At 38.6% G+C, this 27,293-nt stretch overlaps 2 protein-coding genes across 2 annotated transcripts; both read left to right on the forward strand.

Annotated features, from left to right (window-relative positions):
- The first annotated feature begins 16,384 nt into the window (after positions 1–16,384).
- On the forward strand, positions 16,385–18,577 carry LOC145999736 (uncharacterized). The gene has a single exon (XM_083137016.1). It carries the CDS (start codon positions 16,385–16,387, stop codon positions 18,575–18,577), a length of 2,193 nt encoding a protein of 730 aa, XP_082993142.1.
- Positions 18,578–19,013: 436 nt separating this feature from the next.
- Positions 19,014–19,973, forward strand: LOC145999737 (uncharacterized). Its single transcript, XM_083137018.1, has one exon. It carries the CDS (start codon positions 19,014–19,016, stop codon positions 19,971–19,973), a length of 960 nt encoding a protein of 319 aa, XP_082993144.1.
- The last annotated feature ends 7,320 nt before the right edge of the window (positions 19,974–27,293 follow it).

Raw genomic sequence — 27,293 nt, forward strand, 5'->3', positions numbered from 1 at the left:
ATTTTTCAAATTCCTCCCGGACGCTGGACATAAGGCTAAAATGTAGGACATGTCCGGGAAAATCCGGACGTCTGGTAACCCTACCTCTTATGCTTTAAGAATCGGTTTGGATGGAGGGGGGAGGGGCGTGGTATTCGCATTAATACAAGGTTAGTCGAGCAGACAAACTGTGGAGAATAAGGTTGACTAACAATGGCAGTGAGTCTATAGTATCTGAAGTAAACATATATTGCTTAATTATGTCTGTATTATACAGTGACGCAACCACAGGGGGGCGGGGGTCAATGCCTCCCCCCAACCTTCGACGGAAGTCAAATCTAGGGTAACAAGGGGGGGCAAACATTGACGGCCAAGGGCACCTGCAGGAGGGGGGGTACAGAGGAGCAATTAATTACCCCTTCGATTTCAAATTTTATGCAAATAAAAATTTATTTTGTAAAATTTTCTTGCTTGCTTCGCTCGCATTATCTGCTTTTCTCGTTTTCGTCAAGTTCAGAGCTGTAGCTAGGGGCGCCAAATGATCTAAAAAAACTGTAAAAGAGAGAATACCATGGCGTCCAGTGAAATTATTTGCGCCCTATTAAATCAATATTGTTTTCAATTGCAAAAATTGGATCTAAAAATGTTCTTGCTCGCTTCACTCGCATTCTAATTGTTTCCCGTAATCTAATGTATTTATATTATATTTGTTGTAGCTATATTTGTATTGAATAAGCTTTGAATACGTACACAATTTAGTGTTAGCTTGTTGCATATGGATTTCGTATTTTATGTCGCTCCATGTTGCATATGTGTAAAACATATATTGTACATGAAAGTTACACATGTATCTTCGGAATGCATTTATCATTCATTTTCTGCCATTCAAAAATACAGTTTGTGTGCTTGATTTCCATTATTAGCTAATGTGAAATTGACGGTGTTGAAAAAATATTTAAAATCGTTTGTTCCAAACAAATGCTTTAGCACAGACTTCTATCCGCTCTTTGCGTAATTTACGAGGATAATAACGTCTTTGATACTACTACTACTATTACTGGTAGCAGCAGCAGCAGCAGCAGCAGCAGCAGCAGCAGCAGCAGTAGTAGTAGTAGTAATAGTAGTAAAGCTATTATTATTATTATTATTATTATTATTATTATTATTAGTAAGTGTATCCTGGTACTTGCCCCCCCACCCCCACCCCGCCACACACAAAAATTCGTGGTTGCACCTTTGGTATTATATTTTTCCGCAAATTTTGTCTAACAAAAATAATTTGAGTAATTAATTCGGCATAAACGTGGGGGGAAGGAATGTTCTACCTTTTTGGGGGAGTGCGTAATGGGCTTTGGGGGGGGGGACGGGCATTCCTGAACTGAAGACATTACGAGAAGACATTGACACATTAGTATTGATCTTGAAAATCATGCTGCAATTGCTTAGACTGAAATTTCAATTTGGAAACAACCAGCACCGAACAAAAAACACTAACCAACTCATACAATGCAAACAAATATTTTTGGACCAAATGTCGCTATAAGGAAGCAAGTCGGCACACAAATTTTTCGAAAGTAGTGGAATATTAGTCTACCATTGTACGGGCAGTGTAAGAATACTTGGAACAGACACAAAATTACTGTAAAGTAAAAGTATTAATGAGAAAGCTGTGAAATAACACATCGAACAAATCAGAATCAACTAACTTCATTGTGTGTGCGTATGTGTACCATCTTACCTGGTTGGGACTTGAAAGGTGAATGCGATAATCCGGTTTAAATAGGCTCGTTGGACTCGTAAATGTTCCTGTGAATAATATGCAACGATTGCTTGTAAACACGATATGCATAAACAACCATTCCACACCAAAAAAGCACCATTTAAGTATTTAACACTCGAACGACTGAAACACTACCGCGCCCGCCATAAATACGTTCATATTCTGGTGCCAGGGAGGGATTAAAGTGATTATAAACTTGGTCTACTTTCTGTTCAGTCTGCGCTTACAGGAAAACGAGGCGTGGAGCCACCTGGTAGCTGGATTGAAAAGTACAGCTTGTCATAATCCACTAGACAGAAGCTTTGATCAATCTCTTGCCTAGCCAAATAATTTACATATACAGAGAAAGCGTGAAGGAGAGGAAAATCATAAAAGCTTAGTAGAAAGATATCTTGAAACAGAAAGAATGGAAGATAGAAAACTATCACTACTACTTTATGTATACTACTGTAAATGAACAGAGGTAAAAAGGAAGGATAGTAAGAAAATAAAAACGGAAGAATGAAAGATAGAAGGAAGATAAAGAAAGCAACGCAACGAGAGACTTAGCAGCAAGCATGTAGCCAGGGGGAGGGCTGAAGCCCCTGCCAGAATACTACAAATATTTAAATTGAAATACTGTATTGTGATAATCAATTTTACTTCCTAAGCATGATTGTGTAATAAGTTATAATATACTGATAAATTCATGTTCAGGGCTTCATGACAATTTTTTGTATTTAGTAGATGGAGGCTGCTGATGAGGGATGAGCCCCTCCTGAAATAAAATTCTGGCTACTGGCCTTAGCAGCAAGGACGTATTTAGATGGTGGGTCCAGGGTGGTGCAATCGTTCCCCCTCAGAAAATTACTTACCAACTCCGAAACTAAATAAGCCAAATGCATGCCTTTGCAATATGCAGTTGATTTCCGCAGAACTTACACAAAGACAGGAGTTTGTGATTATATAGCATTGCTTTGACAGTGACTGCAAACATCTAATCAAACCACCTGTAACAATAACATGCACAAAAATAATGATCAGGAACTTTACTTTTCATTAGCTGGATCTAACTACCCCTTTTGGTATTCAATTAATAATCCATTCAAAAATCACATTAATTTCTCCTGCAAGACAGCTGTTTTTATATATAACAGGCGATCTCTAGTAAACATAAGATAGATACTGAATATCAGCTGTTATGTCTTTATATTATCTCTTTACCTGTTCATATAAAAATCATCATTGTTGTTATTGTCCATCAGCAACGTAACTTGAAAGTTGTTTTCTGATGGTGAATATCAACATTATCATCTTAGTCTTACTGTTATTGACCCGTAATCAAGATATCCCAGGTTCGAATATCAGTGGTGGCATATTTCAATTTCAAATATATCCAGTAACAATTAGCCTATGATTATTATTAGTAGCAGACCTAATAATCTCATTAACCTATTACAAACTATTATTTCTAATGTGAGATGCTTGGTTTGGATCCTTCACGAAATATAATTCTATACTCTGACCGTCAGAATCTCTCAAGCAAGATCGTGCATAATGGTAGAGAAGGGGAGAAAGGGAGTGGGTGGAGCGAAGTAGCACAGGAGTTCATTGGTCGAGCCCGATTGACTTGGTTATACTAAAGACAGAGTATAGATACGTGCCTGCTCTGCTTGGCAGCCATGACCACCAAAGTTGAAGTAGAACAAACCTAAAAATATTTCGTTTATCTTTGAAACCTCCTCAACAATGTCCTCTGGCAATGTTACTCCCTCTAGGAAATAAAAGTTAAATGTGTTCCGGTGCATGCACTCCTATTTTGCAATTTGTAATATACGAGGTGTGGCTAGAAAAAAAACCGGACTGTTGCTACAGAATCTTTTATTGGTTATTTTATACTATACGAACATTATTCCCTTCAAAGTACTCCCCTGCACTATCGATACACCGCTCCATACGAATCTTCCATTGCTGGAAATCATTAGCTGAAACCATGTTCATGACCTCCGTCGCTTTTGTTTTCACAGATTCTACGGTCGTAAATCTGGTTCCTTTCAGTGCTGATTTGATCTTTGGGAATAAAAAAAAGTCGCACGGAGTAAGATCCGGCTAATAGGATGGATGTTCTAACACTGGGATCCCATGCTTGGCCAAAAAAGCCTTGACTGACAATGCTGTGGGGCAAGAGCATTGTGCTGATGAAGCAGACATGACTTGCTTTTTCACAAATCAGGTCGTCGTCTTCTTACTCGCTCACGAAGGGTCGTCAGCACTGTAATGTAATAATGTTGGTTGTTTTGCAATAGCTCGAATACTCAAGCGACGATCTGTTCGAATCAATTCACCGACACTTGCAATGTTTGATTCCGTTTTTGACGTGCAAGGCCGTCCAGGACGCGAGTCGTCCACGACCACTTCTCGTCCCTCTTTAAACCTTTGAAACCACTCAAACAATTGCGTGCGTGATAAACACTCATCTCCGTACACTTCCTTCAACAAACCATAAGTTTTTGTGGCGGATTTTTCGAGTTTCATAAGAAACTTTAAATTGTTCTACTTTCATACTTAACATTTTTCCGACGGAGCACAGATGTACGATTCACTTCGTCCACAAGCTACAGCGGAACTGATCGCCGCGCACCCTGGGCAATCACACAGTCGATAGGCAGGATATCAGGTTATACACTAATGCACCGCTTGACCTTGACGCGCTTGTCGTTTGTCGACAGCAACATCAACCCGGTTTTTTTTAGCCACACCTCGTATCTCTGATAATCCAATAGCTGTAATAGTTTGAGGACTTCCTTCAACTGCAATAAGATGAAATATTATATGATAATTATAACTCAAGTCCAATATCATAATTACAGCAATATTTGCATTACAAGGCAAATTGTCTGTCTCTATTCTTGTGCAACCACGGTAGTATTTGAAGGGAGATAAGGGGAATTACCTTTACTGGATGCTCCTCTTTACTCTTACAGGGTAGGACTATATGTACAATTTTTATAATATCCTGACAGGCACGTATCTAGAAATGGGAGGGAGGTCCCAACCAAATGTCTTATTATATTATAATTAATAATATTAATATTTAAATTAAAATAATTAATAACAGTATTAATTAAAATATTCAAATTAATTAATATTGTATTTTTATTACATGGATAGGTAAAATGACTGTATAAGGATAGTGATATTAATAGCAAATATTCATTATCTAGCTTACGTATAGCTCGGCAAAATTTACATATAAAAAAATAAAAAAACAACTGTAATGGCAAGGAAATTTCTGTCAAATAGATAAAGAATTGAATATCAAAAAAAGGATGTTAGATCCAGTTAACGGAAACTGGTAATATTTTATGCATATTATTGTAAGCAGTCATAGATCTCGCATAAATCTTCTTTGGTACTGTCATTCAAAGTCATATAATCCCAAAACCCTTGCTTTCCAAATAAGTTCGGCAGAAATAAATAATCCTCGATTGAGGGTTTTCACTATTTATTTAAATTATTTTCACTATTTAATTTTATTTATTTTAATTCTTCATTATTTAATTTTAGCAATTTTAATATTTCATTTTTGTACTTAGAAACCCCCTCCTAAATTCGACCTTGTATCCTGATGCTTCCAGAGTAATTAGTATTTTGGAAGTACCGCATACCACACCACCACACCACTTACAGGGTACTTGATTGTCAGGATTAGAATTGTTAATGGAGAAGTTACCAACAACTTCTTTGGCATCTTGTTACAATTCTCGAATCTTGCATTGCTGCAAAACAAAATGAATGAACATGACCGAAGTTCCGGGGTTCGAATCCCAGCCTGGATGTTCTTTGCGAATGTCCCTACACCAGTGATCAGAACGCTACATTTTAAAAGTAGCTTCGCTACAGCTACAACTACTCTTCCAAAATGTAGCTTCGCTACAGCTACAGCTACATTTTCCAAAAAGTAGGTCGCTACGCTACTCCTGTTTGCTACTCGCTACTTCGCTACTTTTTGCGCTACTTCTGCATAAAAAAATTAAAACAACCATATGGGTATTAAAAAATCCCCTAATACTGGTAAATAGATTATGTTATTTATTATCATGATTCCAGTCATTCGATAATTTTGATAGCAGTGTTACTTCAGTTACTTATTTTTACTATAGTTTTTGAGAATACCATACCTATGCAAGTGGCATATCAATTCAAATTTGATATATGAATATTGCAATTAGGGTGTTACCCAAATTAATTATTACAACTATACACAAATAAAATTTGGTAGGATTACGTATTTATGTTCACAGCAACATATTTTTCTTGAGAATAAATATTTCATTTTTTATAGACTAATATCAAGTCAGTATTTTGAATGAAAAGTACCTGGAGCCCTTTACTACAAAAGGGCCCCAGGTTCAATACCCAGCGGATTCACATAGTGGTTAGGATCCAGTCTCAATCAGCTTATCTATGCATAAAATGGACTCAAAACAAAAACTAGGAAAGATGCCAAGTTGGGAGGATGAGATCCTTCTGCTCCTCCATTCCCCACACTGCTCATCATTCATCATTCTTCCTCGTTCTCACAATTAGCCGAAAGTGGCAGAAAGGGACTATAGATAAGAGAATAATTAAATAAACCATTCATCCTCATTGTCATGATTGAGAGAAGTGGAAGAATAGATGAGGAGGTAAACAGAAGAGGATAAATGGGTGGTGGACTATATCAATGCGTTCGAAGATTAATATGGAACAGGGATGAACCTATGAAATGCAAGAAGGTAATATATAACACATACTATATGCCAATAATTACGTACGGAGCAGAGACTTGGACAATGACACAGAGAGACAAAGAAAGATGCAGGCAGTGGAGATGATTTTTTTAAGGAGTATATTGGGGAAGACTAGAAGGGATAGAATCAGGAATGAGGAGATCCGACAGATAGTGGGTGTGGTGAAGCTTCAGGACATTATAGATCAGGCACAGATGAGATGGTTTGAAAGAGGATGGGTGCATAAAGACTGCCAGTAAGAGCTTACACTGAACAAGGAGTGGGAATAAGGCCAAGGGGGAGACCAAGATGTCGGTGGAAAGAGCAGATAGTGGAGAGTGTTAGGAGAAGAGGACAAGATTGGAACACGTGGAAAATGAGGAGTGGTGGAAGACCAGGAAAAGATGGAGAGGCTTGACTTCTATGCCGACCCAGCCAGAGGCAGGAAACAGCGAAGGATGATGATGATGATGTCATGATTAGCAAAAGTTACAGAAAAGTGACGCAAAAGTAGGAGAAATACATAAATTTGAAAACTATGTATATTAACTAAAGAAAATTGTCCTTTCTGCAGGAAAGTCAATAACTCGTACATACTTTTTGCAATATGATAATTATTGAGGAAACTGTCGTGTAAACCTGAGTGTTCTAAACGTATTGTAATTTTAAAATTTGTGAACAAATACTATCGCGAAAATAATTGTAATTCCAGTAGAGTCTCGTGCGCATATTTTCATGCAAATAGTTTACTAACTTAATTAATTATAGCATGGACAAAACTGCAACAGGATCGAGAGAGTAAGATTGAACGGAAAGGATTAAGTAAGTCCCTCTACATGTATATAACGGGTCTCCATGACAGCATAACGCTTTAGGAAGCCAGAGGTCCTAGTTTGAACCATAGTAAGGCAAAAAGCAATGCTTGTCTCATTCTCCACTCATTAGTTCATCATTCATCCTCATAGTAGCGATCAACCCAGTAGAAATTCGTATTTAAATGAACGACACATACATACATATTGATTTATTATTATTTCGTTTTTCTGCTACTTCTGGCTAATCGCGAAGATGAGGATGAATCGTGATAAGATGAGGCGAATGAAGGGACAATCATGAACATGTAAGGACAACACAATACGAGCCCCACCAAGAATTATACTGGCCACGAGTCCAGACGCCAGAGCCTCGCTAGTCACTAGTATGTAAAATGCAGTCCAGGGTGTACTACGTGGAAATTAATACAATTGGGCACTCAGGCACTTGTGTGTGTAACGAACCTATATTTAGGCTTTTTTGTAGTCTTTGGGTGGTCCTGTCGAGTTGCATCCACAGGAAGCTCCAAAATTTCGGTGTTGTGTGTGTGTGAGTAAAACTATTATTATTATGAAGTTACAGTTACGCAATAATAAACTTCTAAGCCGTATGAATGCAAATATTGCCATCAGTTTCAATAATACGAATGTCTATAACAGTATCCTTCGTATTTAACACGTAGTGTTTTTTTTTATACGGAAGAAAACATGCATCAAATTATGTCAATATATTGTACATATATTCAGGTAGTGTTGTATTTTAAAAATTCCCAGCAGTAGAATTTCAGCAACTTCTTTTCAGGGGCGACTTATTGTTGAGAAGAATTAATTGAAGTTACTGCTGCATAACATAATAAGTACGAGTATATTGCAAAATCATAGAGAAAATGCAGTGGGTGGAGGATGTCTATGAAATTTATCCTAGTGGGGGAATTTTCTTTAAGAGGATTTTCTTAACTAGAGAGATAACATTCCAAAACCTTTCCCTCTTTAAGCACTGCTGCCTCTCCTGTGAAAAAATCTTGCGGGCGTCCTTGTCAAATTCCGTCATTACGAGGCAAATATTTTTTTCTTATTTTTGGTTTGCTTTCCTGTAACTTTTACCTAATTGGAAGGCGAGGATGAGTAATGAATAGATGAAATAGATGGACACCCGCAAAGGGACACAATGTCCAGGCGGGACTCGAGCCTTAAACCTTCTCTGGGTAGCGAGATCGTTACTGAACCAATTAACGTTCTCATCTATTTCTATTTTGAGGGCCTCCCGATGGCGTAGTGGTGGCGTCATCGCCTTATAATCAAGGTATCCCGGGTTCGATACCCGGTGGAGGCACGTAGTGGCTCGGATCCCACTTTAAACTGTAGGTCCAGTCCCAATTAGCCTCAATGTGCATAAACTAGACTTGAAACGCCAATTCAATCAATCTGTCTTTTTATTTCACGTCGCTTTTTGACATATAGAGCAAACTAGGGCAATGAAATGAAAATGAAAGATGAAATAGATAAGACACACAATGATACACACCCATGCCTCAACGAAGGTTCGCTTCTGAGTCCATAGAGCGTTACGCTAGCGATTCCTCCAGGTAAGGGATATACGATAGACGATTTGACGTACACCGAGGGGGTTCATACCTGCAGTTGGGAACATTCAAATGGAAAGTAATTGCTTCCAGTTTCCGAAAGCGACATGGCTTTCATTGTTCGGTATAAGCCAACTTCGAGGCACAGATTTCTCCCAGATGTCAGAAAAATCTGCAGGTCCAGTAGTAGCGATCAGGTATTCGTTTACAGAAGTGCTTGTGCTGTTTGTCTTGAATATTGAAAGCGAGTAATTTAGGTCGTATTACGTGTACCATGAATAAGCGTGCCAAAGGTAAACATTCTTGTGCTGTTGCAGAGTTTACCAATTGGGGCTTTAAGGAATCTGGCACCACATCTATTTCTATTTTGAGGGCCTCCCCGATGGCGTAGTGGTGGCGTCATCGCCTTATAATCGAGGGATTCCGGGTTCGGTACCCGGTGGAGGCACGTAGTGGTTCGGATATGGAAAAAAGATATTCAATTTGAGATTGTGTTTGCATCCTTCCATGGGTCAACTGTTTCCAAGCAACATAAAGTTATGGACACTCTAAAGACAGTACTTCAGTCAAAATTTCCTGAAGTTAACGAAAAGATGATTTCCCTGTATGTCAGAACAAGAACTTTTATTAGAATTCGACGTTTGAATAAACTAATGAAACTCAAGTCCATGGAAGCAAGTGCAGCGAGAAAAATACGACAGTGGGTAGCATCGTCTTCAAAATCATAAGTCTCCAGGAAGGGTAAGTTGTAATGAATTTTTATTCTTACTGATATTTATTTCCGCCTCGGCGTCCACCGTATAGTGATTAACAAATCACATTGCTAAACCAAGACAGAGGCCAGACCTATTGTTCATGTATTTGTTATTTGACGTCGCTTTTTTACCACTTTTGGTTAATCGCGGCGATGAGTGTTGATCACATAAAATTGATGAAAGGGCAGGCACAAAGAACATCAATGCCCACGACATGACTCCAAGTCGGTAACTTCAGTGATTGGATTCAAAGTCGAACACGCGGTTGACCAGATTCGCCATCGAGCTGGCACGAGATTCTTTGAATTTATTAAGGAATTACGCTTTCCCACGACACTGCATTTTATCCATTTATTATTTATTTATTAATTTCTAAAAAACATATTTTGATGTTACGGTATTTTAAACACAAATCAGTTTAGGTAGAATATTTCTGCAATTTTACCATAGTGTAAACTTTAATGTAAGCGAAAGCATGTGTGCATCACTAGTTAAAGATTTTCACATCTACAAAAAGAAAATATCTAAAACCCATTTCCACCTCACTCAAGGATTATGTTAATTCAATTCAAATTGTACGCGGGTTCAGTGCCATGAATCTAACCTTTACTGAACAAAATGAGATTGGTTCATAGAATGTATCGCCGGAAATCAATTTCGCTGATATCCCGTTGTCGCTGTTCTATTTTCATTAGATACGAGCTCCAATTACCATTTTAATCCTTCGTTTTAAAAGTTATTCAAACACAAAAATAGTTATCGGGGGTCATTTTAAAGTTATTTTTACTTCATTACTGTCTTCATATGATTTTTTTTTATTTTCTAAGAATTTCGGCGGGCTGCAACCCCTTAAGCCCCCCCCTGAGTACACCAGTGCTTGCCACACACATCTAGCCTACGCTCCCATCAAATTTATCATTTCATCATTCATTTTTATTGTTGCGGTTACCCTAAATACGTAGAAAAGCGACGTCATATAACAACAGCGACAGCGACATCCTATGTATACTAGATATATAAATTATAATGAACAAATTATTAATAACAAACATCTGTGAAAATTTGAAGGTGTGAAGGATAATAAGTATTGGTGTGGTAGCGAAATATTTAATACGTAAAATTGTATTTATTTACCCATACGCAACTTCAGATTTCAATGTAGGGGCGATATAAGAGGATAGTCGTGATTAGTTTTTGTTTGATCTGTATAACGCCATTTATTGTAATTGCGTGCTGTAAACTTCTTCATATTATTGCCTAGGCCTTATTCCTTGCATTTTGATTATTATTCTGCTGTAAATGGTTAATAGAACCAAGATATGGACAATTAAAAATGAAAATATTTCCCGTAAGCTTCCATTGCTACGCGAGCCTCGCCCCTTGACAGATCCCCTTCGTCACGTCAGAGCTCGTTGCGGCTTCTAGCCAATGGGAGAGCTCCGTGTCTCGGAATGCTCTTCCTAAAATACTTCTATATTCCTTGTGCGTGTGTGTCGCGGGAACACAATCTAGTTGTACTCGTTAGTTTGTGTATGTAATCATGTGTATTCTTCAAATATAGCATTTACAAGAAAAGAAACGTCTACTGCATCCGTACAAAAATCAGTATGGTGAAACAGTTACGGCAATCGCAAACATGTATGGTCCTCCGGGCCGGATGCCATTGTGGACGTTATCAAGTGCGTAGTTTGTGATGTGAAAAACAGTTATTGCAGTACAGTTATGTGCGTGTCGCTTCAAGAACACACTCGGTACATTCGGTTAGTGTATTACACACATTGAACAGCAGCATTAATGTGTATTACATACATTGAACATAGCAGCATACGTATATTTCTCAGTACGGGAACTGAGAAAGTTACATGAACATTTCGGGCGTGGCACATTTCGCCCGCAGTTCATTTCGTCGCGGCCAGCAATTCTTCTCGTGTTGCAGCCACTATCAACAACGGAGCTCCGAGCAGCCTTGTTGACGTCTGGAGTCAGGAGCAGCAATCAGCTGTACAAAGGTCAGTCATTTCTGCTAACACAACACCCACACAAGCTCAATTCCTTCCCTCTTGTTTCTTTCCCTTCCTTTTACAATGAATCAAGAAGCACGGAAGAAATTAACACGACAGCGCGGAGTTGTAAAGGGGCAACTTACACGTTTGTTAGAATTCATTCAGAACTTTGAGGAAACTCAAAATATTGAGGAGGTGAAATGCCGTGCTCTGTATTTATCAGATGTTTGGGCAAAATTCAATGAAGTGAAAACACAGCTGGAACTCGAAGACGACGAGTCAGAAGAACATGAAACTTACCGCATTGAAGTTGAAGAGTTGTACTTTCAAATAAAAGTTCAAATGCAAAACATAATTTCTAAACATGCTGCAATCAATAATCAGGGTCAAGAATAATCTAATCAGAAATTTACAAATAAAGACAACCAGCTCAAGCTACCTTCGATTTCTCTTCCTACTTTTGATGGTAGTTACGACAAATTGTTAGGGTTTTCGGATACATTTGTAGCCTTAGTGCACCTTATCTGCAATTCAGAAATTCCATTATTTGAAATCAGCTGTGAGGGGCCAGGCACTACGCTTAATCCAGAATTTGCCAATCACTGAAGGCAATTACACAATAGCTTGGGAACAGCTAGTTCAGCGCTATGAACACAAGAAGCTCATAGCGGCAACACACATAAAGGAACTCTTGCACATTCACTCAGTTAGTAGGGAAAATGCGTCAGATTTGCGTCACTTCGCAAATACCATTACAAGCAATCTTTCGGCATTAAAGGCATTACAGTTGTCGCAACCTTTAGAGGATGTAGTATTATTGCAGCACTTCGTATCTCAATTAGACATGCAAACAAGACGTGATTGGGAATTAACTCACACTGAGCAAGACTTCCCACCACTCTCAGAATTCTTTACGTTTCTCGAGCATAAATGTCAAGCACTAGAAACTATCAAACCGCAAGTAAGCCAGATACCAAGGGATAATAAATTCAATGAGGCAAGGACCAAGCAAAACAAAACTACACAGCAGTCACATTCATATTTGGCTTCTTCATCAAATGCATGTTTGTATTGTAAACAACAGCCTTCTCATTTTCTATATGCATGCCCAGGTTTTCTCAGTGCAAATGTACATCAAAGGAGACAGTGTGTGCGTGAAAACAAGTTGTGTTGGAACTGTTTGAAGCCACATCGAAGCAGGGACTGTAAATCAGGCAATGGACATTTCCACTCAATTTTTTTTACAACAATTTTAAAAACTACACCCTGGAAAAATGACCCCTGCAAGTTCTCGCGTTTCTCTGCGTTCAGTTTAAGGCAGAAACGAGACTTCCAAAGTTGGGAGGCTAGCGTTGCGCTGAAAACACGCCGCCGCCATGTTACTACGTCACTCATTAGGGAGAGCTCGTTTGTCGTCTGCTTCGAGCGTCCAGTTCCGGATGGGTAGCCCACGGTGAGCGAACACGTGCAGCAGTTTTACAAATCTGTACCGATTTAAATAATGGAAGAAGGAGCGATAGGAGAAAGGAAAGCTATGCTTTGTAATGATCATTCTTCTATGAAATATCCGTGCTGCTCACGTGCAAGATGAATGAAAGGGTTCAGCTGCGTGTGTGTTCTCAGGCCATGCGAAAAATATTGCTTATAAAATTGGTTGCTGACCAGAGACTCAAAAATATTTTTTAAACTTATATTTATCGATATTTAAAGTAACCTATGTAGTGCAAAATAGGAATTTTCACATTCTTCACTTTATTTATAAAGCCTATTTAACTTTCTTTTCCATAAAGCAATTTCAATTTGTGTTCCAATTCTGTTGCGCAAATTATGATCAAATATTTTTGTGCAGATAAGAGAAAATACACTGAGAAGATTACATTAGTTGCACAGTACATATATATACTTAGTTTATGTATAATTATTACAAGGAAATAATGTGTATAACCATGGGCGTATTTAAGGGGGAATCAACGGGTCCAACCCCTCTCTTTTTTTGGTTCACTAAAATTACCAGTTTCCTTGTTCTATCCGCTTGTTCATAAAAAATTCCTTCGGACTTATTTCATTCTCTTAAATTAGAGACGTATAGGACGGGATACGGATGGGAAGGATATTTCGTAATTCCACTCACCAGATGGGACTGCAGACCAATATCTGCAATTTCCTGATAGTTTCGGAATTTCTGCGATAACAAACTGCATTGAGACTATCAAATCAGTTATTTTTTCCCCCTCGAATCATATTAAAGAAATTTGGTTCTTAAAAACGTAGTGACACAAGATGAACAGAAAAGTATCAATACTTCGTGACTACAAACACACAACTTTGTCGGGTCCAACATCCCCTCCCCCCATGCTCCCCAACAAAGCTTCCGGCCACCAGTGTCCTGGATTTTCACTTACGAAATAAAGCAACCCTAATCATACCAAAAGTTGATCCATCCCTCCCCCTCGTGAACTATATATACGCCCATGTGTATAACAATATCCCATACTGAAATGGTACGATATAATTATTTTGAATTTTGTACTGCGAAAAAAGCCGCCTCATCTCGTTACCCCGAACGCATTAATTGGTTGGTTCACAACTTCACCACTAAGGATCCTATCGAGACGAGACATGGCAGCCTTGGTCTCGTTCTCGTTGAGAGTTGTAAATGTCTGTCTCGTGTTTATTTGTAAATGTCTCATTGACAGTCTCGTCTCAATTTATAAACATCCATCTCGGTTTGGGAGGGCAATTCTCGTTCTCGTCTCAAGTCTAGAAAAATATAGAATTAACAACGTATGCAGAGGCTTATCATTATAAATACAAAGAAAACCTTTCTTAATATATTTTATTATTATTATTATTATTATTATTATTATTATTTTTTGACTCCTCGTTTCGACGGTAAAGCCCTCGAAAACTAAATATTATCCTGCTTATATATGCAAACCAAACTGCAGATTCAGAATTACCAGGAATGAACTGGCGTTGTAATTATTATACACAAAATTCATGATTTATCTGAGGAAGTCGCATGTTCCAGGTTTGACTCTCGACCTGAGCATGACTGTTTCCTTGTGAGTGACATTTCATTGAACTGGAAATTGTTACATGGGAGGATGTTTGCTCGAGACTTTGGGGACAGCTAGGGCGATGCTTCTATTGTTAATGTTAGTGTTGCTCACGAGACGAGGCATGTTCCGTCTCGTCTCATAAAAGGAGATGGGACAAGTGAATGTTTTCGAAATGAGATGGGACAGAAGAAAAACTTCGTCTCTTATCATGGCAGGTTGGGTGATACTTAGATTGTGCAGTTGGTGGTAGTGTGTGTGTGTGGGGGGGGATGTACTCCTGCACCCCGACTTCGAATACAGCTTGTAGTTATAGTTATTCATCTTCATTGTAGCGATTAGCCAAAAGTGGGAAGAAATGTGATGTTAGAGATGAAAATTAATAAATAAATAAATTATAATAAATTAACCATGCGTTCTCATCGTTGCGGTTAAACAAAGTGAACGGAAAAGCGACGTAAAAGTAGGCTAAATACAAAAATTTGCAATATATATATTAACTGAAGAAAACTGTCATTTACTGCAGGAAATTGAAAGACTACACGTACCTTTTTATACCGTATCACCTCTTATATTGCAGACATTGGCGTGTAAACCAGTGTGTTCTAAAAGTATTATCTTAAAATTTGTGAAGAAAATATTATGACGAAAATAACTGTAATTCCAGAAAAGGCATTCCTATAATATTAAGTTCTTGCCAGTCAGAGCTAACCTATGTATTCGCAATGAGCAAGGCTGTTCACGTGTTCAGCCATTGACTGTTACAAGGTTTGCTTTGTCACCCGAATGGGAAAACCCTCTACCGAGTGGCTGAATTATAGTAAATACTACTATGCTGCTAGGGCATAATTCATCTTCAAGAAATGGAGCACAGATTTTTGCACTGGAAGTTGTAAGATACTTGTTTTACACAGTAGCAAGTGAAATTTCTGTCGCTTCCGCGTCTCATGCTAAGTTGTCGGGACGAGCAGATGCCCCGCCTGCACGCATTTCTAAGTGATGACGTCAGAGGACCTCCTGTCTGTGGAGAGGACGTTTTCAAATCCGTGACGTAGTAGGTGAATTTCAGCGGTGTTTGAATGCGTGTTTCTCGAGAACCGAAACAAATATCGCCGAGATATTTTGCACATCTCATGTTTGTGTCATTATCCGTAAAATGAATGGATTTAAAACGTTTTTCATGTCAAAGTGGAAATGTCCATTGCAGAGCATGTTCACAGAAGCACAACACTTTGCTGCACGATGATCAACGGAAGCTCGGTGCTGTTCGAAGGGAAACACAGAACAGACACACCGACACCCAAGGCTCAGTGGCGGAGAGTGAGACTCACAATCGGGAAAATACGCAAGCATCATACTGCAGTTTCAAGACCAGACACACACCGCATGTTCTACTTTCAACTGCTTTGGTACAAGTGAAGGATAAGGACGGAAGATTGGTCACATGTCGTGCCTTACTAGATAATGGAAGTCAATCAAACATCGTAACGGAGGAAACCGTACAAAGACTGCGTCTCAAGAAACAAAGGGCGTACATTCCAATTCATGGGATAAATAACAACGTTGGAAACTCACTTCAGTGTGAATGTGAACATTTCATCACTCGCGAATGACTTCTCAACTACAATCTCTTGTTCAGTTCTGCCAAAAATCACTGGAGATATGCCTGCAGAGCACATAAATTACGATACATGGAATATTCCAACGGACATCGCACTGGCAGACCCCACATTCAATAAACCTGGCAAGATAGACATTCTTTTGGGTGCAGGGCTTTTCTACTCCATACTGAAGCCAGAACGTCTAAGTAGAGAAGGCAATTACCCTGTTCTGCAAGATTCGCAACTTGGATGGATACTGGGTGGATCCATGCCTCAAGAATGCAACTCATCAATCACTGCATGTTTTCTAAGAACAGATGACAGTTTGGAAAAACAACTTATACGCTTCTGGGAGTTGGAAGGAATAGAGTCGCCACACAGATCTAAGGAAGAAGAGCTATGTGAAGAGCACTTTAAATTAAATACAACGCGATCCGAATCAGGTTGTTTCATAGTACGTCTACCTAAACGCCCAAATCATCCACAATTAGGAGATTCAAGTCAGCAAGCCATGAGTAGACTGGAACAACTGGAGAGAAGATGGAAGAGGCAGCCAGCTCTGAGAGAAGATTACAATAACTTCATGAAGGAATACGAGAATTTAGGACACATGAGAAAGTTAGAATCAGACACAGTCAAGGATGACACACAAGTATTCTACATGCCTCATCATCCAGTATTCAAGCCAGACAGCAGCACAACGAAGACCAGAGTTGTCTATGATGCCAGCGCCAAAACTACATCTGGAAACTCACTTAACGACATTTTACTAGCAGGTCCAATTCTGCAACAAGATCTGTACTCCGTCATTCTACGATTTCGCACACACAGCATAGCATTTACGGCAGACACGGAGAAAATGTTCCGCCAAATTATGGTGCATGAAGACGACTTACCATTGCAGAGAATATTCTGGAGATACTCATCAGACAGCCCAGTAGACACTTATGAACTTTTAACGGTGACTTATGGCACAAAACCAGCTTCATTTCTCGCAACAGCGTGTACACAAATGCTAGCCGAACAACAACAACACGTGTATCCGAATGCAGCAAGAGCTGTAAGGGAAGATATGTACATGGATGATTGTTTATCAGGCAGCGACAGTGTAGAGGATGCACTGAAATTACAAGAAGAATTAATACATATTCTACGAAGTGGCGGTTTCAATCTTCGAAAATGGTGTTCTAACCATCCCGCACTTTTAGAGGCAGTACCTCATAGCCAGAGAGAAGTGCAGTTACCACTTCAGTTAGATAAGGATAAAGGTGTCAAAACTCTTGGTCTACTCTGGGATCCAGGCACAGACAAATTCTTAATCGCCAACAAGGCAGGATCAACATCTGCCCACGCAGCAGAAATAAGCAAAAGAAGAGTAACGTCAATAATCGCTTCAATATTCGATCCTCTTGGATTGGTCAGTCCTGTAGTCATCAGTTTCAAGGCATTTCTACAACAGTTGTGGTTTCAACGCATCGATTGGGACGAGAGCTTACCACCGACGTTATTGCAGCAATGGTTTCAGTTGTATAGAAACCTACCACGCATCAATGATATACAAGTCAGTAGATTCATCTTGATTGAAGGAAAAATCAATGACATACAGCTTCATGGGTTCTGCGATGCCAGTACAAAGGCTTACGGTGCAGCAATCTACGTTAGGTCAACAAACAGAAGTGGTGATGTTGCAGTTAAACTTCTTTGCGCCAAATCAAGAGTGGCTCCAGTAAAACAGGTTACACTTCCACGTCTGGAACTATGTGGAGCAGTTTTACTTGCCAAATTAATGAAGAAAGTATTAGCGGTACTCAATCTTGCAATCAGTCAAGTATATTTTTGGACAGATTCGAAGATAGTCCTAGCATGGCTGTCATTGCCGCCAAACAAGTGGAAAACTTTTATCGCCAACAGGGTGGCACAAGTTCAAGATTCAACAAGTCCTTTACAATGGAGACACGTGTCATCACATGACAATCCTGCGGACCTTGTATCTCGAGGTGTAGAACCGGCCACATTGCAAGACAATATACTTTGGTGGAATGGACCCACATTCTTGAGTGAAGAATCTTCATCGTGGCCAAATTCTTCGTTACACGCAGAGAAAGAAGAAGTTACAGAAGAAAGAAAGGGGGTCACATCACTAGTCATTCAAGTTCCATCAACGACCTTCATCCACAAATTTTCGTCATTATCGAAACTAGTTAAGAGTCATTACCTATTGCCAGCATTTCATTCACAACACAAGGAATCGTGAGAAGAAGAAAACAGAGCAGCTAACAGCAAACGATTTGAGACTCAGCCTGGCAGCAATAATCAACGCAACACAACGAGATGTTTTCAGAGAAGCATTCCAGGATCTTCAACTCAATGGACAAGTGGGAAGGGATAGTCCATTAAGAAGTCTCTATCCATTCATAGACGAAAACAGCATGCTTAGAGTAGGTGGGAGACTACAAAATGCTCAAATACCCTATGAGAGCAAACACCAACTCATATTGCCATCAGAGCATCATTTAACAAGACTCATTATACTAGCAGAGCATCAGAGATTACTTCACGCGGGCTCTCAGCTACTGTTGGCCTCACTTCGCCAAAAATACTGGATTCCGAAAGCAAGACAAGTCATCAGGAAGGTTATACATAATTGTTTACCTTGCTTCAAGCTAAAATCATCTGTGTCAGAGCAACTAATGGGTCAACTACCATCAACAAGACTTCAGCCAGGTAGAGCATTCCTTAATGCAGGAGTGGATTATGCTGGTCCATTTAATGTGAAATCAGGAAATGCAAGAAGCAACATTTCGAGAAAATGTTATGTAGCAGTCTTCGTCTGTCTCACTACAAAGGCTATACACCTAGAATTAGTCTCAGATCTAACATCATCTGCCTTCATCGCAGCTCTAAGGAGGTTTACTTCAAGAAAGGGAAAATGTAGAAATTTATACAGCGATAATGGAACAAACTTCGTTGGAGCTTACAGAGAACTACAACAATTGCGTCAGCTGTTTGAGTCTCAAGAATTCAAGACTGAAATACACAAGTATGCAGCATCAGAAGAATTCATATGGCATTTCATACCTCCACATGCGCCCCATTTCAATGGCCTGCAGGAAGCAGTGGTAAAATCAATGAAATACCACTTAAGAAGAGCAGCTGGAAATCAGCACTTCACATTTGAAGAACTTTCGACTTTGATTTGTCAAATCGAAGCCTGTTTAAATTCACGTCCTATCACTGCTATGTCCAATGACCCTACTGACAATAGTTATCTCACCCCAGGTCATTTCCTAATAGGTAGTCCTCTAACATCCTTTCCCGAGCTTGATGTAACACATATAGCAGAAAATCGTCTGGATCGGTGGCAACGGATTCAACGGATCTATCAACACATCTGGCAGCGGTGGTCCAGAGACTATCTCAACAATCTGCAGCAGAGAACCAAATGGACAACAACCAAACCCAATCTCCGACCAGGAATGTTGGTGCTAATGAAGGAAGACCATGTTCCACCCCTCACTTGGAGGACTGGAGTCATCGAAGAGGTCTACACAGGATCTGATAAACTTGTGAGAGTAGTGAACGTTCGCACTACTCAGGGTACATTTAAAAGACCAATTCACAAACTTATCCCTTTTCCAACAGAGAAATAACTTGTTGTAGTGTTTTATGTTGATTTAATAAATCAAGGAGGGGGGAGAATGTTCAGGTTTTAATCGTTAATCAGTGTATTTTAGTGGGACTTGTAGCACGCCAGTGAAGCAACGTGTAAAGTTGGCAACACTGCCTCAAGACAGTCTCAGTCGGCAGCAGTGGAACATTCTACGAAGACGTGCGTGTGTTTGTGTATGTAATCATGTGTATTCTTCAAATATAGCATTTACAAGAAAAGAAACGTCTACTGCATCCGTACAAAAATCAGTATGGTGAAACAGTTACGGCAATCGCAAACACTCATATAGCCATATCCAGCAGCGAACAAGGTGAACTCTTGCCTACAATCTTGAAAATGAGTGGTGAAAAAAGCCGTTTGGTTCATTGTGCTTTGTACATCAGAAAGTAAATAAATTTGAAATAATTCAGCATTGCCACAATTTCGAAGTTGCCATAACTGGTAAAGTGTGGTTGCATCCTTGGAAAAACTTCGATTTTTGTCCTCCTGGAAATAGTCTTGGTTCACCCATGATCTTCCTGTCTTACCTCAGATTTTCAAAAAGTAAAAGAACCTCAGATCCTTGAAAAATGAGGCCATAATACAATGGTGATATACTCGTAGAATCTATCACCATATTTACATATTCCGCAAAATTCGTAAATATCTCAATAGAAATCTGAATAGACATTTCTACCTTTCATTTATTCGTCCCGTATTCGAGTATGGTGCTAGTCTTATTTTTGGCGGTAACATAACTCATCTGAAGAAACTTGAAACTATCCAAAACAATTGCTTAAGAATCATACACATGCACCCCCAAGAATATAATTCCCAACAATTGCGCAAGATTTACAATATACCTACAGTCACTTCGAGAATACATTACATCTACTTGAATAAGGTATTCCATAGCATACATAACAAATCATCTCCATTGCATAATAGGATTAAGCTCCGCTCAGAGTTCAGCACCCGAAACACCAGATCGTCCTTACATAGAGACCTAGTAATCCCCAAACCCAACAAAGCAGATTTGGTCAGAAGTCTTTCTCGTACTTAGCAGCGGTAACCTGGAATTCACTCCCGACGAAGATCAAACTCAGTACCAGCAAAGCGCAGTTCTGTCATCTTCTACGTTCACATGTCTATAAAATCTAACTCCAGTAATATTATTTTCAGTGCTTACCCCCACCATCCCCCACCCACACACATAAAATTTTCATCCCTGTACTTCGAACAGCAATTCCGTACACACTCATATCCAAACCCACTCACCTTTACACTTTCTTTTCTTCTAAATGTGTATAACTCTCAAACTTTCTTTATTTCATTGTTACTATAGAACACTATATATACTAATGTAAATTCATCACATTTTCCTTAGATGTAGCTTTTGCATATTTTTTTTTACTACGTATATAGGGCATCAAGTCATTATTTGTATTAATTTTGTTCAAAATGAAATGTTGTATGGCTTAATTGTAACCCTATGGAAATAATAAATAATAATAATAATAATAATAAAAGTATCTTCACAATAGCCCCTCTTCTAAATATGTCACTTGGCTACAACTGCATTTACCAAAACGTAACTGTACTACATACAGCTTCATTTACTAAAAAGTAGCTTCACTACAGCTCTACAGCTATTCCTCTACCTACTTCACTACTCTTGGATAAAAAATTACACAACCACATGGATATTCAAAAGAAGTCCTTAGTTTAATAAATAATAGGTTCTATTATTATCATGATACCCATCATTCAATATTTCATAGCAGTGTTACCATCTGTGACTTGTTCTTACTATTTATTGAGAATAATAAATGGCCTATCAATTCAAATTTGATGTATGAATAATGCAATTAGGATGCTATACAAATTGATGTTTACAACTGTACATAAATATAATTTGGAAAGATTGTTTATATTTATATATCATTTTTGTGAGGAATAATTATCATTTTCTAAAGATGAATTTGAAGGCATTATTTTGATCTAAAAATATCAATATATATTTTTTTTTACCGACTTCTAGGATGATAATTATCATGATCATGATGGATATCCAGATATCTGGATTGACTTGATATCCATCAATACTATAAAATAATTATTTGATAATTCAAATGGTGGAGATCTATATACCGAATATTCTCAATTTGGATATCTAGATCTATTTTAACTGAGCATCCAACATTTGAATTATCCATTTACTGTCACTACGGATATTTACAGGATGTGATTTGAAAGGCAGGTGGGGGAATCCTCTACCTCTCTGGTGTTTATGAATGACACATCCCAACCATTGATAATTAGTTCCCACTCACGGGACATATGAATTTTATTACTAAATATAACCTTCGTCAGAAAAGTTCCAAGACTGAAGTTAAAAATTATGTATTCAACTCACCAACTAATGGCCCTTGGTCCTGTCAAAGTATCCCCTCCACTATCGATATGCAGTTGCAAGCATATCTGGAGGTCTCGGAAGTAACCAGAGAAAGGCTCTTCTCAGATGCTTCTCACATCTGTCACAAACTTTTGGATTGCTGGAATTTCTTGACGCTGTTTCCCTTTCAGTGGAATTGAAAGAAATTGTCCAGCAAATATGGAGGATGTGGATATATATTGACTGCTGCACCAATACAGCAGTATGGGGCCTTGCATTATCATGCAAGAGGATGCCCACAAGTCAGGTTGGAACGTCAAGCTGGTCCGCTTTGTTGATTTATTACTATTATTTTTTTTATCGATATTTCACTATATTTTCCTTTCCTGTGTGGGGTATTATAAGCTTCCCTTGAACATAGAGATGTGTTATTGCCGACCAGAGCATGACGATTTCTATGCTGCCTTGGAAACAAGTGCGGTGCATTGGAGCTGCAGCCAGTACACCATTTTTTAATAAGTATTATTAAGACAAAGTATTGAGGATATGTGTATGTAATTCAAATTTTGTTCCCCTTTTGGGCAAGCTGACTACCATTCACGATTTCTCTCTGTTTACATTTTAAAAAGTAGAAAAATCCAGAAGCTTCTTGTCCAATATATTTTGCATTATTTGATATTTATGTAAACTTTTCAATACTAACTATACGAGGGTAGGGTGGAAAGTTTCTAGCCTGGCCCAGAAGGAAGCATTTTTGGTTCATGAAATTTTTGTATATTAGAGAGTAGTCCTTATATGGATACCCTACGAGGTTACATGTTCTAATGTTGAGCCGTTCCTTTTCAGCAGGAGGAATTGTGAGCCAGGATGGAGCCATCTGTGACTGAGCAGCGCATCGCCAATCGTGCAGTGATTCGGTATCTCTTCCTGAAGGGTTGGACGGCCAAACAGATTCATGAGGACATGCATAACACCTTACAGGACCTTACACCTTACATCCTATGGAACAGTGAAGTGGTGGGTGAATGAATTGAAACGTGGACGACAGTCCCTCAGTGATGAACCTCGAACCGGGCAATTGCGGAGTGCTTCCATCGACGACAACATCACGAAAGTGCATGACATGATCATGGCGGATCGCCGACTGACGCAACAAACTATTGCAACACGTCTAGGCATTTCGAAGGAGGGCATGCATGTCATTATTCACGATCATTTGGAAATGCGCAAGGTGGCTGCGCATTGGGTTCCACCAGACTTCACCAAAAACACACACGAGTGAAGCTCTCAGTTGCACATTTGCAACACATGCGTGCAGACCGTGAAGACTTTCTGAACAGGATTGTAATTCAGGATGAAACATGGTGTCATCATCTCGACCCCTGCCATGAAGACACACCTGAAGGGCAAGCATTTCCGCACACGGACGATGATGTTATGGATGCTGTTAATGACTGGTTACACCCCCAGGAAAAATATTTTTTTTTCCAGTGGGTTAGAGAAACTGGAGCAACGCTGGGGAAAGTGCATTCAAGTGGAAGGGGACTATGTAGAACGCACATAAAATTTCAGTTCGCTACCACATCTCCTTCCCCCTCAGGCCAGAAACTTTCCAGCCGACCCTCGTAATTAATTTCAATACAGCACGTCATATCACTAATCATTAATCTAGTCACAGTAGTAATCAGAGGCATGAAAGACAATACCATGCTAACAAAAGTACAGGGTTCCGTTTCGTGATAATTCTATTTCAAGACCCGTTAAGCAGTATGCTAAATAAAACAGTTATACAGGGTAATTCAAAATGAATGGTACAACTTTACAGTTATTATGACGTTACTATTTATAATAGAAAATCAGACAAGGCATCAACCTGAAGAAAAACTGTGGAAGTTTTACTCGCATGACTCACATTACAAAGATTCAACATGGGAACCACGTGTCACGCAGAAAAGGTCCTAACGATGATCAAGTACTTGCTATGCACGAGACAACAAGTCATTGTCAACGGTTTCAAAGGCACTAACAATTTGCAGTTGTCACTTTGTCAAATCTTTCGGAAGGGAAAAACATATGCATTACTACCGAAAAGCATGCGAAAATGTCTTTGCACCATTGTGATTGAATCAGTTCTCGATAGCTTCATCACACAATACGCCTTCTACTGGTCATTAGCCATTTTGCAACACTGGCGATCCTGGTGGAGCATCGGCTAAGCAGAATAAGCCCGCTAAGTGGGAATGAAACTTCCAGAGTTTTTCTTTACATTGGTGCCTTGTCTGATTTTCTATCCTAAATAGTAACGTCTTAATAACTGTGTAAAGTTGTACCATTCATTTTGAATAACCCTGTGCAGTAAAACCTCGTTAATACGGACCCCGATAAGCCGGACTTTGCTTGATCCGGACAGGCAAAAGGGAAAAAAAGCAGAAAGCAAGGTTTTAAATGTGGCTAGAAGTCAACAACAGAACTTCCCAAAGAAAAGGCAGTCAACCACTGATGAAATTCTGTTTCACGCAGACTTTGTACTGTACTGTATAGTGTATTTAGGCCTATGCCCTTTAAATACACCATAATAAACGTGTTTTGTGGCTATAAACGGAGTTTTAATTCACTTTCTATTGTTCTTTTAGGTTATTCCAGTTAATCCGGACTTTCGTTAAACTGGTCAACTTATCCCCCCCCCCCATTAGTCCAGATTAACGAGGTTTTACTGTATTTCTAAACTAGTAAGTGCAACTGGGTTACATTGTGTGCAAAGTAAATGTAACTTGGTTACTTTTAAAATGTAATTTTCTAAAATCTGAGTAATTATGCTCTTTTGTATGAAATAATACAAAATTAAATAAGAATTAATAAAACATTCCACACCTACCTGCTCCTTCCATTCTTACAATAATGGTAAATGCACAGTATAAAAATAAGCATAATGCTTCATGTACAACTATGTATTCAAATATATTTATTTCTTTTGTTCAACAGTTTTACAAATAAGTCATGTAACACTGCTACACAACATACTGGCACTTTACATATTTCTCACATATTCTTGGCACCATTTATTTAATGTAATAATATATGCATATATATAATATATATATATTTGTCTATACGAAACAAGTTTAACCCAATAAACAACAAAGAACCTTGTGCCAGTAAAAGCACCGAGTATAAAGGATATCAGATGCATCTAAACAGATGTGTAACTTAAGAAAGAGGCTATGTAAGGATAACCTGTTAACTGAGTATCTTTGCAGGTGTAACATCCCCTTGGCATTTTTCATAGAATTTGTACAGTGCTGGAGAAAATTCAATACTGCAATATGCGTTATATTACATTAAGGGCATGTTAAAATGAGCTTGAATATTGAATACACCCTGATGTATTCTAGAATATGTATTTCTATTTTAATTGTGGTAGATAAACGCTGATCTGAATGTCGAGTAAAGCTAGAAAATCGAAATTAAAATCAACAAATGTATACATATCTCATATGGAGATTGAACATTTTCCTTTCTTAACTTAATATTATTGCTATTTAAAACCATATTTCTGCATGTATGGTCTCTATTCATTATTCTTCTGTAGTTTACGGTTATTACAAGCATAAAAAACAGTTTTTCGTTGTGATGTTTCAGGAGAACACTGGAATAAATTAAATAATGAAAATGGTAACATAGATCCAGTATGGGGTTTTCTTTTTCACAAATGCAGTAAGCCACCATCTTTAAAATTTAATGTAACAAAACATCAATAGACTTTGTGAAAACAATGATGAATTTGAATTACCTGCTGATATTTGGGATTCATAATTTTAAATTAAAAAATAATGTGATCAAGTTTTTTTTATCTGAAATAAAAGTAAAACAGACTGCTTCTTTTCACAGTTAAGTTACTACCGTGCGTTCATTTCGATCTGCAGCCGAGAGATCGGGAGAAGAGTGGCAGGCGGCGCTCACGGAGATGCCGACATTTGCGGCCTGTAATGCCCGCTTATTTTTATGGACTAATGCAGACATTTATATAAATATTGCAAATCGAGCACTAACCTGTGTTATAACATGCAAAAGTTCTTCTGTAATTCATCACACAAATAAATACGCTTTAGAAACGATGTTAAGAGCCACAGATAATAAAACATTTTAATCATAGTTTTGACCAGTAACATCCTGCTTAAGTTTATATCCTTGAAAAAGTTTTGTATCGATGGGGATCGTTTGGAGGTTTCGAATGTGCAACACTGTATCAAGATTACGCTGCAGACGAAACCATCAAAAGTCACTGGTTTTCGTGAGCTTCCTTGCAATCCGAAATCTCCGAGCTCGAGTTTTTGTTCCTTCACGACTAGATTAAGACAGAGCTGTGAATATAGTGGCGAGCAGATGTATACCAAGAGCGTGTTAATTTCGTACTGTGCGCAAGAGTGTTATTCTTGGTTACTTGTTGTTACTTGTTTTATTGCATTGTGTGTGTGTGTTGTGTCAGTGAGACGATTGGAATGCCAGCTCAAGTTTCACTTTAAAACAAAGAATTTTTATGTATGACACTTACGTGAAAACAGACTCGTGTCGGGAAGTGTGTAGGCAATTTGTACATAAATTCCCAAGCGTTTCAACCCCACATAGAGATACGGTTAGACATCTTGTCCTTAAATTACGATAAACTGGATCGTTAAATTTTAAAACACCTAAGCAAAAACGAGTGATTCTAACCGAAGCAAAACTCGATGAAATTGGTGCAGCGTTAGAACGTTCTCCAAACAAACCTCTACGCCATGTTTCACAGGAGATGGGCGTGTCAAAATCATCAGCACATACAGCCACTAAGGTACAAAAATTAAAACCGTACTCTTATAACAAAGGTTAGTGCTCGTTTTGCAATATTTATATAAATGTCTGCATATGTCCATAAAAATAAGCTGGCAT

This window comes from Lepisma saccharinum, chromosome 15, assembly GCF_977018435.1.
Source record: "Lepisma saccharinum chromosome 15, izLepSacc3.1, whole genome shotgun sequence".
NCBI lineage: Eukaryota > Metazoa > Arthropoda > Insecta > Zygentoma > Lepismatidae > Lepisma > Lepisma saccharinum.